Source organism: Aethina tumida, chromosome 1 (genome assembly GCF_024364675.1).
Source record: "Aethina tumida isolate Nest 87 chromosome 1, icAetTumi1.1, whole genome shotgun sequence".
NCBI lineage: Eukaryota > Metazoa > Arthropoda > Insecta > Coleoptera > Nitidulidae > Aethina > Aethina tumida.
In genome coordinates this window covers 39,231,459-39,247,873 of record NC_065435.1, presented here as the reverse complement: position 1 = coordinate 39,247,873, position 16,415 = coordinate 39,231,459, and the positions used below count along the sequence as shown (strand labels likewise).

At 29.4% G+C, this 16,415-nt stretch overlaps 2 protein-coding genes across 3 annotated transcripts in view; both read left to right on the top strand.

The window, feature by feature from the left end:
* LOC109608276 (uncharacterized) overlaps window positions 1-16,415 on the top strand; it is a 251,484-nt gene that overhangs the window by 5,345 nt on the left and 229,724 nt on the right. The gene's annotated exons all lie outside the window — the stretch shown is intronic.
* Window positions 7,342-10,474, top strand: LOC126264131 (uncharacterized). Its single transcript, XM_020024697.2, has 6 exons — window positions 7,342-7,472; window positions 7,525-7,811; window positions 7,883-8,042; window positions 8,095-8,219; window positions 8,273-8,411; window positions 9,151-10,474. Exons 1-6 carry the CDS (start codon window positions 7,376-7,378, stop codon window positions 9,549-9,551), a joined length of 1,209 nt encoding a protein of 402 aa, XP_019880256.2. The 5' UTR covers window positions 7,342-7,375; the 3' UTR covers window positions 9,552-10,474.

Genomic DNA, 16,415 nt, shown 5'->3' with positions numbered 1-16,415 from the left:
TTGCTGAAGACGTTTTGTCCTGTAACACTTTAGTCACCACTTACACATTTGCTGATCAGTTTTCAGTATAAGATTAAGAAATTTAGGGAACGTAATATAATTGTTCCTTACTATTTCAAGAATAGTAATAATATAAATAATAAATAATTTTTTTAGATAATTAACTTATTTGTAAGTACAAAAAATTTCCCAGATTGCATATAAGTTTTTGTACATTGAATAGTTTAAAATGTTTTAACAAAATCAAGAATAATTGAAGAATTTTTAGACCAAGTACATTGTTTTAGATTAAGAATTCATAATGAGAAATCAGTTTGATTACAATGTTATTAAAGCTAGAAAAGATCTGTTCATTTCAGTGGATGGAATACTAGTGTTGCTGAAGACGGTTTGTCCTGTAACACTTCGTCCCTTTCAGATGTAACAGATTTATGAAAAATCTAGTTTATAACAAATATTTCTGTTAAAAAAAATTCCAGTTTAATACAAAAATTATTTTACCCCAATGTTTTGCAAGCAACAATTTTAAATCTGTGCCATATTTGAATGAAATCTCTTTATATATTTGATATTAATAATTTTACATTCTATAAATTGATTTAAATGAATTATTGTTAAAGGGGATTTACCAATAAATTACAATATATAACTAAATTTATTTTATACGAATACAAGTTTAAACAAAAAATGTCATGTCAAAACGTATATGTTTCATGAATCTATGAACATAATAAAAAGAAACAAAAACTAGAATTTATAGAATATATTTTGAATTAATATAGTCTCTAATACTGAAGGTGATAAATTTTTAGAAAGTTTTTATTTCATGTAAGAAAGTGTTTGAAGTGAAGTGAAGATATTTCTTGAAGTAGAACGTTGAGAATGTGGAACAACAAATTTAAAATAGTATACATAAAATAAATAAACAGCACGTCACTCAAATTCAAAACCTAAAAATCAAAGCCAAAACTTAAACTCCAAACACTTTATTAAACTTATAACGGTTAATTAAGTAAGAAATTCGAAACTTGCCTTCAAGAAATGCAAACTGGCTTGCCTACTGGTAACACGCTTTCGATCTACCGAGCTAGGTACCATGTTTTACAGGAATTTTCAACAAGTAATAAAATTAATTAACTCAGAAAAACCACAAACTCAACGAAATTATGTAAATATAATTAAAATTGTTTGTGGTATAAATTCATTGCTGATATGATAATGTTATGTCATTTAAGATTATAAATTTAAACAGGAAACGGTCGGTCTATTAATAAAAAAAAACTCATTTCCAGTTCTGAATAAAGGCATCATAAACATAAACCGAAAATCAATATAAAGATTGTGATAGCAGGAATTCACACTAAAATTGATCCGTTGTATACGAAATGGCTTTTTGGACAGCGCTGTTTCTAATCAGCAGCTGCATTTCAAAGTGGTTGACAATGATGGTCCATGGGCACAATGCATCTCTCTGACAACTACGACCAATAATTGATCGCGACTGTCACCACGTAAACATCCAAATATGAGGATCGGCGATTAATCACATCCATGAATGGCACCGAATGCAATTATTCACATCGCCCCATTTTTTTTTTCTGTTTTATTGCGAAAAAGTTAAACTTAATTTTTAAATAGTGCACATTAAAAACCACACGCGAACTTCAATTTCGGCGTTGTAGAAATTTTAACCGCCGCCAAAACTATAATCTTTCCGGTGTCGATAAAATTTATGGGGTGAAATGGCAAATAAAATTAAGTTGTTATTTTACGGTGGCGGTTTTTTCTTTTGGGCTCAACTTTCATGCTGCACAACTTGACAAGAAGACAGTCATCTCCAATCTACCCCGGGTCGTATAAAACTTTATTCAAGATATATACTCCTAACCCCGTTTATACAGATAAATTTTTACAGCTTTTGGGGATCGATAACTGAATTTGCATTTATTATGGTGCATCGCTTGCAACACAGAAAAATTTACTATAACTTTTATAAACAATATCATGTTCTAGTTTATGGGAGGTGGTTTCAGACATTTTCCAATATTCATTTATTAAATATTATTTTATACAACAATTTTTAAGAATTGATAATATAAACATGTAGAAATTTAAATAGATAAGTGTTGTAATTTAATTATCACGTTTCTCGTTATTATATGGTATATGTGTAAACAGTTTAATCGCTTTTAATTGTGGTGTTTTTAATTATTAAAGTAAATTATCCTAAACATTTTTTCACTAAATGAAATTAACAGATACTTTCTACCCTTAAAAACATTGTTGTCAAACAGATTAAAGAGTTTCTTCACATTCCAATCATAATTTTTCATTATTTAATATACCAAAACATATATTAAATTAAATAAATACAACAAAACTTCATAAAAAGAATTATGTTATATTGTAAATCCTAAATTACATATCTTATACTACAATAAAATGAAATTATTGATTATTTTAACAAATTATATCCATTCATTTCATTCATCACATTATACGACAATTTGTCTAAATTTACAAAATATACTTAAATTTTAACTGAAATATTCTTATTTGAGCAACAATTCCATGTCAATTCAACTTATTGATGTTGGTCTTAATTTTATATTTTAATTTAAATTGTTTTATGATGTTTTATAATTTAAAAGCAATCATGCCAAGAATTGTCGAATTTGACAGTATATAAAAATAATTTCGTCAAATTTTTTCTTTTATTAGATTGTTTGAATAGCTATTTACTGAGTGTATTGAAACATTTTTTTTTTAGTTTAAACATTCAAAATAATTATACCTCAAAGCAAACAAAAGTTTGTAATTTCTGTTATGTTGTATATGAAAAGTGAATTAAGAAAATTAGATTAAATCATAAAAGCGGCAAAACATTTTAAATTTCTCTTTAACAAGAACGATAAACTACAGATAAAAACTAGAAGTAAACCGTAATGGAGTTGGTGGAAACAATCTATTGTCTTAGTATGAATGGTATAATAAAGATAAATTAAGACACTGTATGGTGGAATAAACGGCTCAAAAATTCCCAGTAAATCCTGACAACTGTACACGAAAAGCTTTTGTCCTTCTCGTACACGTTTTCACTGCACTTTCAGTAAGTTCATTTTTAATATCCATAAAATTATATTAAAAGTATTTTTATCACGACAACAATTTACATATTATCATTATATTATTCAGAGTAACACTGAACATTAAATTATTCTTAATAAAATGTAAATTTCACAGTACGCGATGATGACATATTTTATAAAGAGAAGTAGTTTGAATTAAATTTTAATTGAAATATTCTTACTTGATCAACAACTCCATGTCAATTCAACTTATTGATTTTGGTCTTAATTTATATTTTAATTTAAATAGATTGTTTTATGATGTTTTAAAATTTAAAAGCATAAATCATGCTAAGAATTGTCGAACTTGACAGTATATAAAAAATTATTTCGTCAAATTTTTGTCTTCATCAGATTGTTTGAATAGTTATTTGTTGAGTAAAATGAAGAAATTTTATTAAAGATTCATTCCAAATAATTATACAACATCAAAACAAACAAAAGCTTGTAATTTCTGCTAAGTTGTATCTGAAAATTAATTATTATTAATATTTATGTTGTATATGAAAAATGAATTAAGAAAATTAGATTAAATGATAAAAGTAGCAAAATATTTAAAATTTCTCTTTCACAAGAACGATAAACAACAGATAAAAACTAAAAGTAAACCGTAATGGAGTTGGTGAAAACAATCTATTGTCTTAGTATGAATGGTACAATAAAGATAAATTAAGACACTGTATGGTGCAATAAACGGTTTAAAAATTCCCAGTAAATCCTGACAACTGTACACGAAAAGCTTTTGTCCTTCTCGTACACGTTTTCACTGTACTTTCAGCAAGTTCATTTTTAATATGCTATAAAGCTATATTAAAAATATTTTTATCACAACAACAATTTAGATATTATCATTATATTATTCAGAATAAGAGTAAACATTAAATTATTCTTAATAAAATGTAAATTTTACTGTATGCAGTAATGACATATTGTATAAAGAAAAATATATCCATAGTTGTTCGGGTAATTGGTTGACTTTTGTTGAAATTATTTCTTGACGTTTCGCCAGCACGAGTGGCTAGCATCTTCAGAGGTCTGAACAACTGCAGAAATGGAAACAATGGTCACGAAAGCCTCAACCTTTAAATAAAGAAAAGTAGTGCGAATTTGATAAATACATGCGTAATTGGAGAGGGACAGAAAAACACAGACCGAAACATTTCCAATTGAAGGAAACCAATAAATTCCGTCAATAAATCCGGATAGAATTTTAGTGGCTCCTTGAATATATGGTATGAAACGGACGATTCTTGAGATATATGTGCTGGCACATTTGTTGCATTCCTGGCCTCACAACATCGCCCTCGTTTCGAAATAGAAATTGCAAAGTGTCAGTTGCAGCGTGCGGTTTTGTAACATTCGCCGCTAAACCGATGAAAAAGCATTTAAAGTTTATAATGTTCGAAAAGAAGCGCGACACAGAAACTTTCCACCATATGCTGGATACGGCAGCCCTCCGTGGCTTTTGTACTTCGAAGCCGCGACGAAAAAATCTGTCGTCCATACAATAATAGCCGGAATTGAATGAAAAGTTGTTTGATTAATCGATGGCACACGTAAAAAAAGAGAAAACAAATAAACCACCAAAGCGTGTGTATGTGTGTGTGTGTGTGTGTGTGTGTGTGTGTGTGTGTATTGGGGGAAAGTGCATTGCAATTCGTACAATAGCTGCAATTATTCGTAAAGAGTGCACCATACATTTTTCAGTTTTTACTTCGGCACATTTGCGAAATTAAAAACCAGGCAAAATTGATTGCAATTTTTATGTAGAATAGTTAGCCAATGTAATCAACTTTCAATGGATTAACAGAATCGCAATGTGCGATGTGTATTGCAGAAATCGAATATCTGAAACGCCGACATTCATTTTATATGCTCATAATTAGCGAGGATTTGTTTCGTTTTAATTAATACTTTGTGAGAAAAGAATGCCTGGTTGAAAACTGACAAGTGCAAACGAGGAAAAGTTTAATACTGCAAAAATTATGGGTAATTGGCAGCATTCTTTTTGTTAATATTAATATTTTAAACTTTTGATTAAATTTCATGTTCACGGGTAACATAGCCCTAAGGGACATATCATTATTTACTGAACGTTTCACTAACGCCATCATTTTTAATAATAAAACAATTTATTTAAATTTAATTATCGCACACACACGCAACACGAAAATCACATTTAAAATTTTTCAATAAAATTTATTTTCAATTTTCGGAATTGCTCCGACATTTTTGTGCATAACGCAATGTCTAATTGACCGATTTGGCTAAACAACCATTCATTTATAGAGTTTCATAAGTTCACTTAATAGAAGGAAAAGAAGGGGTCCAAGATTCGATGTTTGCGGCACCCCAAGGGATTTCAACTAGAAATTCCATTCAAATCAATTGTATTTGTTGAGAATTACGGGGTGGTTCATCACCTAACTGTTCAGTAGATATTGTTAAGTTAGTTACTGCTCAACCATGTTCAATTAATCCAGTTCACTTGATCATACAATGATGCATTGTGGACTGCTGTATTAAATTATTTTTTTTTTTTATTTCAAGCTTCAATGCTTCTTCTTTTCTGTTGAAGTTGTGTATGTAATCATTCTCTTGTGATATCCGTCTGTACTTGCAAAAGGTGCCATTATTCCTCGTGAAATACCGGTAAAAGAGATATTATTACCAACACTGAAGCCGCCATTAGAACCAGAAAATGTAGCCCAAAAAATCCGCTTGGAAACTTATAGCATTCTAATGAAAATCAGAACTCTGAACATGGATAAAACATCATAGTTCTTCGTGCAGATAAAGGAAATACAACAGTTATAATAAAATATGAGGATTACAAGATGGAAGAACTGCTAGACCCGACAAGCCGTCGAGAACTGGCTAAAGATCCAACATAGACAAACTAAGAAACACAAATCTCCACATAAAGAATACATCCATACCAGCGAATATCCAAAAACAATTACAATTAGTCAAATCAGAAGCACTTCCACCTCGATTATATGGTCTGCCCAAAATACATAAGGATGATGTACCACACCGACCCATCGTTAGTACTCCTGGGTCATCAACATATAACTTAACTAAGTATATTACCAGATTGCTACATTCTCATGTTGGAAACACTCCAACCTTTCTCAAAGATTCCACTCATTTTGTTGAGGTATTGAAAGGATTACATCTTGATGTTGAAGGTAGACTTCAGGTCAGTTTCGAGTAGTCACTTTTTACTAAAATTTCTGTCAATGAATCCTTAAACGTGACTAAAAAGCGACTGAGACTTCCAAACACACACCACCTTCTGTTTGGTATCGTTATGTGGGTGTAATACTTTCGTGATATAGAAACATGGACAAGAAAAACTAGATCAGTTGCTAAAAGACTTAAACTCTCAACATAACAATAACCGATAGAGTTGGAAAAATCTTATTAAAACATAACATCCATACTGTTTTTATACCAACAAGGAAGATTCAAGACAGTCTCAGATCTGCCAAAAATAAAAGACACCTTCTGGGATATACTGCATACCATGCTCTTGCGAGAAAGTATTCATCGGTGCCACATAGGGTCTAGGATTAAGAGACACAAACGAAACTCCATCCTAGAACAATCATACAAGTCTGCTGTAGCTGACCATGCACTATAAAATTGAAATCATTATATAAGTCCAACACACACAATTGCTTGCCCCGACAACTAGATATCACAAAAGAATGATTGGGGAAGCAATTGAAATCCATAAGCAAGTAAACAACTTCAATAGAAAAGAAGAAGCATTGAAGCTTGATAAAATATGGACACCAAAATCGCTAACCAGATCAGAACGGCCAATGAACAGAACGAAATTTCTAAAACATCAGTTGTCTAAGTTGAATAGATATAGACTGAACATCTACAGTTCAGGAACCTCAGTATTCAAGTTTTTTAGAAAAAACTTGAAAAATTTTGTTTTTATAGTTTAGACCTCTTACATTTAGGTAATAACAATTTATTGTTAAATTTACTCAGCTTTTTTTTATTTATCCTGGAAAAATAACAGCAAATTACTAAAGTTCACAAGTTTAAAGTGATAATGTTAACTTTCTAGAAGGAAATAGATAAAAAAATGATAAAAGTTTATTTGGAATGATAGGAGATTTGTGGTTTTCCCTGTGACGCATTTTATGATAACGTGTGCGGAAATATGCGAGTCTCATTTGCCTGTTTTATTTGCATGTGTTGTGTTACATGGTACGGTTGACTTAAAAATGATTCTTTTTATTCTAATTTATTGTTGCTTGATAAAACTTGTTTGTTGTAAGGATGCTGTTAATGTTGTATCATCAAATTGGTTGAAGAAGAATAGTAAGATTTGTTCAGTGTTTAAGGTTAACCGTAAGTTTGTGTTCCCTTTTAGGTTTTAAACTTATAGATTTGGAAATCGATTCGAATCATCTAGTCGACGATGACTGGCATAGATCACGAGGCTTTATTAAAGATTATAGATGGTGGACATTTAAGGGAAGTCAAGTGCAATTACCAGAAAACGCAACTTTTAAATTTTCAGTGAATCTTACAACTAATAATCCTATTGCGAAGCTAAAGGTTAATGAATATAACTTAATATTTCAAAAGACTAATGACTCGGTTAAAGTTAAATCTTCTTTGTGTCCAGGTGATGCACATGTTGTTGAAAAAAAATGGGTAAGTTTTTTAAAGTATAAATAACAGAAAATATGATATTTATTAATAATTCTATACCTTTTTACGGTTAGGATCGTGATCTTTCTTGGTTTCATTTCAGTATGAAACTTAATGAAAATGGGAGTAACTGGGTTGTTTCAAATGAATCTGTTTCTATAGAAAAAAATTGTTTTCGTAAAGGACGTTACAATTTCACAGCTGATAATGAAAGTAACTGGAGATTTCAAAAATGTAAAATACATTGCCATGAGTATGTATTTTATTGATAAATAATATTTTATAGATAATATTTATAAATTTGAAGAATCTGGAATGTTTAGCATTTCTTCAGTTAAGAAATGCGTCTATTTATCACTTATTAGGCCAAATAATGAACACTGTACTTTTGCCATAAATAAGGTAAACCAGGTAATTGTTTCTAACCAAGTAATTTCCACGTTATTTTAATATTTATTTGACAGGGATATCCAAAGAATATAGAGAGCCTGTGGTTAGTACATGAAATTTGTACTGATCGTTCAGAAGTTGTCTTCAATATGACAAAAAAAAACACTAGTACTATTTGTATTTGGAAATTTGCTAAGCAGTACATCACAACAGGTTTGTTCATGTATCACATGTCTTTAATATCACACAAAAAAATGTACACGATATAATATTAGTTGACATAGTCAACATCAATTCGATGGGTCGTCTCGTCTCCGATCATGATTTTATATTTTATAGAAACTCTAATATGTTTTTCCATGAGGTGTTCCATTAGTTATTAAAGAGTAAATAGATTTTTTCAATTGATAACTAACGAATTTTGAACAGTCTTTATACTAGAATGACCAAAAGGCATGTGGAATATGTCGGCCAGCTATTCTTTGATTACTTAATACATTTTTATATAAATTAGGCTGCACATCTTACTTGGTCGGTCCCCTCTTCGTCTACGATTGGCATATTCAAAATTAGTGAATAAATTCTCGGTCCACAGCCTGAGGTGCTCAATTGGATTGCAATCTGGTGACGGACGGGGCCACTGAATTCGAGTAATGTAGTAGTCATGATTTTACAGTGCCAAATTTAGAACTGCAAATATTAAAAAAAAAAAAAATATGTTACTACTTGTTGGAGTTATTAAGCAAAAATTACTAATAATTTTCATTCTTGATCCTGTTGCCAATCTTCATTCAATTTATTAAATTCGAGTTAAACAAAGTACATCTTATGGCTACTACATTTCTTATCAAAGTTTGTTTCATATAATTTTAACCAGTGGGAAAGCTCAATTTATTATATTTAAATTAAAGTATAATTAAAAGGGTATATTACAGCATATTTTGTATTTTAGATGAAAAAATTAATTTTGATGAAAATACTACAACAAATACACCAGCGTCAGAATACATGGATCCTTCAACAAAAACACCAGTGATCCTCTCAACAAAAATACCAATGACTAGCGAAACTAGTACCACAAAGCCTGTGATAAAACCTGCCATTGGAAATAATTATCTTGTATATTTAATAGTTTCTCTAGTGTTAATAGTTGTATTTATTCTAGTAACGGTTGTACTAGTCAAGAAATTCATGAACAAACGAAAAACAAATAGGGCAAACTCCACATGTCCAATATATGAAGATATCGAATATAAGAGCATGCCATCAGGTGCCCAGGATTATGTCAAAATTAATGAAATATACGGAGAATTAAATGACGATAAAATTGTAATAAATGATATTTATGGTTAAACTAAGTCAAAAAATATATGTACCGCACACGACATACGCAAATCAAAGACATCGATTAGTTAGTTAGCACCGAGCCACCAACACAGTCGTTTAAACGTTAAGGCAAACGCCGGCACCGAAAAATAACCAGGCGTGCGTGCGTGCTGGCCGAAACGAAGATGGACCGAAGATGTGGGTCCACGAGGAGGTACCGGAGTTTAGTTTGGTCGTCGGCGAGCAGACAGCGCTGCGTCGACGTTCCTCAAATCCGGAGCGAAGGGTTCGCGCCCGTTCAGTGTTTCGGGACGTCCGCATCCTGCCTGTGCGCTCCGGGAGCCAGCATCGAGACGCCACACAGCATCCAACCCGCGATCGCAACGGTGACTGTCGCACGGGCCGCCGCCGCCGCCGCCGTCGCCGTCCACGACTACGCCGGAGCGCGAACTTTGTACCGCCGACTCGTGTGCGGACTCTATACGATTATTGTATACTGGGGATTTTTTTCTGCCGCAACGGTGTGTTGATGTGATTTTTCGTTTTGGAACGCTCTTAACAACTCTTGAACTGTCCACTCACTTTTCGTGTGTTTGTATTTTGGTTTGCGGTGCTCGTTTGGTGGAATTCTCAATAGGTATCCAGTTTTTACTTTATGTCTGCGACGATTTTTATAAATTGTTTTTTATATCACAGGCAGGTTTTTTATGGCACAGATTTTCCAAAAATGATAATCTGTAAATTGGTAAATAATAAAAAATTTATAAGTTAATGGAGAAAATATTTAATAAAAATAAAATTGAATGGAAGTCTAACTATTAATCTATTTTATTGTTTATTTTATTTATGGTTTTATCTGCATATTCATTAAAATTATTGTTAGATTTTAATTATTAAATAAAATTTTGTTAAAACAAACATAAAAAATACACCTGTTTATTTTCGAGATTTAATATTTAATAATTAATTAATTTATTCATTAAATTACAAGTTAAATTGAGTTTTTCAAGTTATATAATAAAAATATATTAAATATAATAATAAATTTATTTTATTTTTGTTGTTAAGGAACACAAACATTTTTGTATTTTTTTGGTAAATTTTTTTATATAAAAATTTTACAAAAAAAAAATAATTATTTTTTTACATAAAATATTAAATCATATGTATGTTAATTAAAGAAATAAAATAGTGTATTATATTATAAATTTAATAAAAATAAGCATTGAAAAAATTTGTTTATTTCTTTATTATTTATACAGTGACAAATAATTTAATAATATATAATAAATACACGAGAATATTACATTTAATACCATAAATAATAAATTCATAATTAAATTTTATTTTCATATTTGAAAACATTTGACAGCAGAATGATTTTAGTAACTATTTAATATAAAATTCATTCTAATTAATTATAATTAAATTACAATTGAATAAGCAAAAGTTGTTTGTCTAAATGGAAAATTTTCAAAGACAATACATTACATAAAGATACAATAACTAAAGTTTAAAAATAGTTTTATCAGTAAATTAATTAAAAATGATGTTATTTTTTAAATATTAATAAAAACAACATTCATAGTCCAATATAAAGAGGAAAAATGTACATTCATATTTTGGAGATTTAATATAAAATTAATTATTTATTAAATATGAAATTAAATTATAATTTTTAAACTATATTATTTTAAATACATAGAAAAGTATATTAAATACTCCATTTAATAAATTAATTATTTTATTTTATGTTCATACTTGATAACATTTGATATAACTATTTAATATACGAGTAAATAATCAGAAATGAGATGCAACTCTATAGGCATAAGTTTTTATCTAAAAGGAATATATAAAAATTTATAGAAAAGATGAACATTATTTGATTTTTTTTCATAAATATTAAATAATGTGTGTTAAATAATAAATAGAATATTTTAAGTTACATTTCAAATAATATTTTTATCAGTAGTTTATAAATATTTGTACAATTATTATTCAGAACCAATACATAAGAAAAATGTACATTAATATGGGGTTAAATTATTCTTTTCAAATTATAAAATAAAAATGTATTAGATACATATATAATTATGTTAAATATTCAGATTATTAAAATTAATGTGTTAAATAAAAAATAGAAAAATATAATATTATGAACTAAATGAAAACAAACACTGTTTTCTTACAATTTATACAATTGTAAATGAAATATTATAGGCTACAGTTTAAATAATATATTTATCTGTATATTAATTAAACACTGGTGATAAATTTTAAATATTTGTAGTATTATTATTCAGAACCAAGGATAGATAACAAAAATGTACAATTATTCTTTTCAAATTAATTATATTAAATATTCAGTTTTTAACTATTCAACGTACGATTAAATAGAAAAATTTCCTTTAAAAAATTAAGATGGGGGTGATGAAGGCTGATTGATTAGGGAAAAGTTTTTTATTTTGTTGTTTTTATTTTTTTTTAATTATAAATTTTCATATGAATACAATAAACATCAGATATAAAGTTCATGGAAAAGGTGAATAATATTTGATTTTTTTTCATATACAGTTAAGATAACCGAACCATGATTTTCCAGAAAAATAATGAATAATATTATTAATTCAATAAAATCAACGCTGTAAAAGTTTGTTTGTTCCCTTATTATTTAAAAAATTGTAAATGAAATATTTTGAACTAGATTCAGAATCAAATACGTGGAGTTTTAATATTTAATATACAGGGTGTTTCATAACTTATCCCAAATTTTTTAACCAGATAAATAAATAAAATAAAGTGGATTTCTTAAAAAAATTCTAATAAAAATAGATAAAAAAGACGATATAAAAAATGTTAAAGTTTGCAACAAACCTTACTCTACAAAAGTTATTCAAAGTTTTCTCTACTGACCTGCAAACAAACTTGGGCCTGTCTTATCCAATTTCGTCGCGCTGGTTCCAACGTTCCTCCTTGCTACTGTTCCCGGAGACGCAGATTATAGTCGCTGTTGTGATCGTTCACGCAATTCACCGATATTTTGTACTGTAAACCAGATAAAAATTGTTTGGGTTAGAATAATTGAGAATATTAAGAAGTAAACACTGCATAAAAAAGTTGTAGAGTTTTCTGTTGGACTTTTATTAGATTTTTATTTTTAATAAATCGACTTATTATTTAGAAGTGCATGGGGTTAAAAAGTGTCGGATAAGTTACGAAACATCCTGTATAAAAAGTTAAAAACAATGACAACAGGTTGATTTATTTATTTATCTAGTAGGAAGGAAAATATACTGATCGAAAAATGTTTGATCCTACTGCATTTTGAGAGAGACACCAGGCACAACAGAGACAACAGTACAGGTCTGCAAGTATGCCCCGTAGTGGGAGACTTTTACATCTCTGTTATAAAATATGTTTCTCTCAAAATTCAGTCGGAACAAATGTTTTTCGATTGTTATAATAGATTTTCAAAGACCAATTGATTGAAAATTGAAATAAAGAACGTACTAAATATTATGAAATTATTTGTAAATTAATTTATTAAATATAAATTTATTTTGTTCTGCCACTTCTAAGAATATTATAGGTAATACTTGTATTTTATCATTAAAGTTAAAAGCACTTGATAATGAGACCGTTTCAGTAATTATTTAATGTACAATTAAATGGTTTTAAACTTCTTTCCACCGAACAATTCCTCTTTGCAAATAACAATTAAAAATTTATTCTAAATAAGGTTTATAGATCATTGTACTTTGCTGAAAACAATCGGAACTTGCAAAAAGTTAAATTACTTCGTCTGTTTACTATCCGAGCCGGACAAACTTGCCGTCCCGATAAAATGTAGATGATACATTTTACCGCCGTGAATTTAGTGAGGATGCGCGAATGAGTGTTTCTTTTTCCGCATAAATTGAGCCAATTTAAATACGCGCAGTTCTTTCTAATATTTCAGGCGGAAGAACCATTTTGTACGTTACAACTTATTTTTTTTTTCACTGATATATCGGGACAATTCCGAATATTTCAGAGGAGATGGGTGCACGAGTTTAAGGAACACCTCGAACCCAATCGCATCGAAATCGGATTTCTGGCGAATTGTTATTTTACGCGTTCGTTGATCGATACGGCCCGCCGTTTCCCCGAGCCAACTTACAAAGGTTTATTTATTTATTTTTTTGCCTTATCTATCGATAGTTCAAACATTGACAACAACTCGGATATACGTTTGTGCCGAATAATATTGAAATCTGGTCGATTGAACAAAGAAATTTTTTGTTCGACCACTCTATAAAACATAATTAACTTAAGTTGGAAACCTTATTTACGTCAACCGGCCCAATCGAACTGCCTCGCTCGTGTTTTGTCAAAACGTTTTTTCCCCTGTTTGTCAACGTTCATCTTTCAACTCGGTACAAAGGGAGCGACAAGAAAAAAAAATGTCCCGGCAATACGGACCTTCACGGTACACTAATTTGCGACGATCATTTTCGAAAAGGGCCTGCGAATAAAACACACAATAGGGTCATCAGGATCCAAATAGATTCGTTTGTCCTGAATAAGATAAATACTGTGTATTTATATAACAACAAGGTAAATATTTTCAAAAGCTGGGGTAAAATTGACAATGCGCTTTTAGATGTCGGGTAATCGCAAAACCTTTGAGTAGTGTTGATAAATATTTTTGTAATATTTTAGTTTACGTGTTGTGCGACACTGTTATTATCAATGTTTAAATTTGGTGGAGTAATTCATTTGGGTATCAGCACATTTTCAATATATTCAATGCATAATTAATTACTTTAAATATTTATGCACTACTGTACACATTATAGTTTACCTCTGCCTATAATAAACAGCGAACTCTTTAGTTATAAAATAAACATGGTTTCAAAAGTCCCAAAAATTGTAATAAATAATTATAAACATTTGATAATCTTCTGATGAATTCAAAAGTATTCTTTTGCTTATTTTAAAATTATATTGTCTAGTTGAAGATGACAATTAATGTTAATTATTCTTCAACAAATGGTTGAATGGTTAATTTTGAATATCTCTCAAATTTAGAAAGATATGTAAAGGGTTGTTCGGGTTTATTGGTCGATGAATTATTTCTTGACGTTCTGAGTTCCTGACCCGACAAGCTGTCGAGAACTGCCTAAAGATCCAACACAGAGAAAGCTTAGAATCACCAACCTCCTAATAAAGAAATCATCCATATCAGTGAATATATAAAAACAATTAGTCAAATCAGAAGTGCTTCCTCTTCGCTTATATGGTCTTTCCAATATACATAAGGATGATGTACCACTCCAACCCATCGTTAGTACTACTGGGACACCAACATATAACTTAGCTAAATATCTTACCAGATTGTTACAACCTCATGTTGGATCAAGGATTCCACTCATTTTGTTGAGATATTGAAAGGATTACATCTTGATGTTGAAGATAGACAAACCTTATGTTTGGTATCATTTCGTGATATGGAAAGATGGACAAAAAAAACTAGATCAGTTTCTAAAACACCTAAACTCTCAGCATAAGAATACCAAATTCACGGTGGAATTGGAGAAGGAGAACAGAAAATAATTCCAATAAACGTCGACCAATAAACACGAACAACTATGTATATACATTAGAAAGAGATATTTGACATAAAATGTAGTAGCCATAAAATCAGTTAAGGGTAAAACTACTTGAAATTTTTATTTAATAACTTCACCTTCTACAACTCGATAAATGGAACAAAATATGTGAGAAAATATTCGATAGTGAGAATTATGGAAAAAATTAAAATTTATCAAACTTGTACTTTGCCTCTAACTACAACTTTTGAAATGTATATTTTCAATTTCCTAGAATAAATAGATTTAAAAATATTTTCAATGTTTTATTTTGACTGACATTAATATTATCACATAAATATTAACATTACTTGGTTAGAAACAATTACCTACCTTTGAAGATGTAAAATCCTTTAGAAAAACATTCTTTTTTAGATTCATTTGTAAGAAGTCAATTACTCTCATTTCTAAAAAATGATACTCTAAAATGAAACCAGTTAAAATCCCTATCCTGCAACAAATATAAGTTTTTAGTTAAACAATAAAAAGGTTAACAAATACTGCTGTTGTTGTGGTTCAAAAGAAATGAAGTGTATGACATAAAAGTTTCAACCACTTGGTCAAGTAGACATACAAAATTTGAATTGTCATTACAACCACAGAATTGTGAACAAATCTTTGAAAGAGCATTAATCATTACATTAATTGATTATGTAGATTGGATATACTCTGGATAAATTACCAACGTTAAAATGAGCTGAAAAAGTCGATTTACATCAAAATTCTGAATGAGAGGAAGAATTGCTACTTCGAAATTTCCTGCAGATCTGAATGTGATGGAAGATATTTTGTAGAAAGAATTACAGGAACTTTCAAAGGAATTAATTTCAAATCCATTGAATATGCGACAACATTTATTTTTTGAAATGACAAATACATAAATTAATAGTAAAGTTTTATATTTTTATATTTCTTCCTTAACAAATTGCCTGAGTTTTGAATGAATAAAAAGATTGTCAATGATAATTATCAGCGAATCCTGACAATCAACGACTTATTCAATTTATTAAAATACAAATTCTAATTTTAAGCTTATCAATTAAAAGCTAAAATAATTTACGTTAAATCTTTTTGAAGAAAAGAACCCAGATGAAACACAAAATACATGAAATATAGGTACAATTAAGCTTTGGAAAATCGTCAAAAGCATTTTAATCCGCTCGTCTCATTAACATCTCTTATAGATAACAGATAATACCTTCATGGCAAATTTTGATAAACAAACAAATGTTTTGATTACATAAAGAACGATTTACAG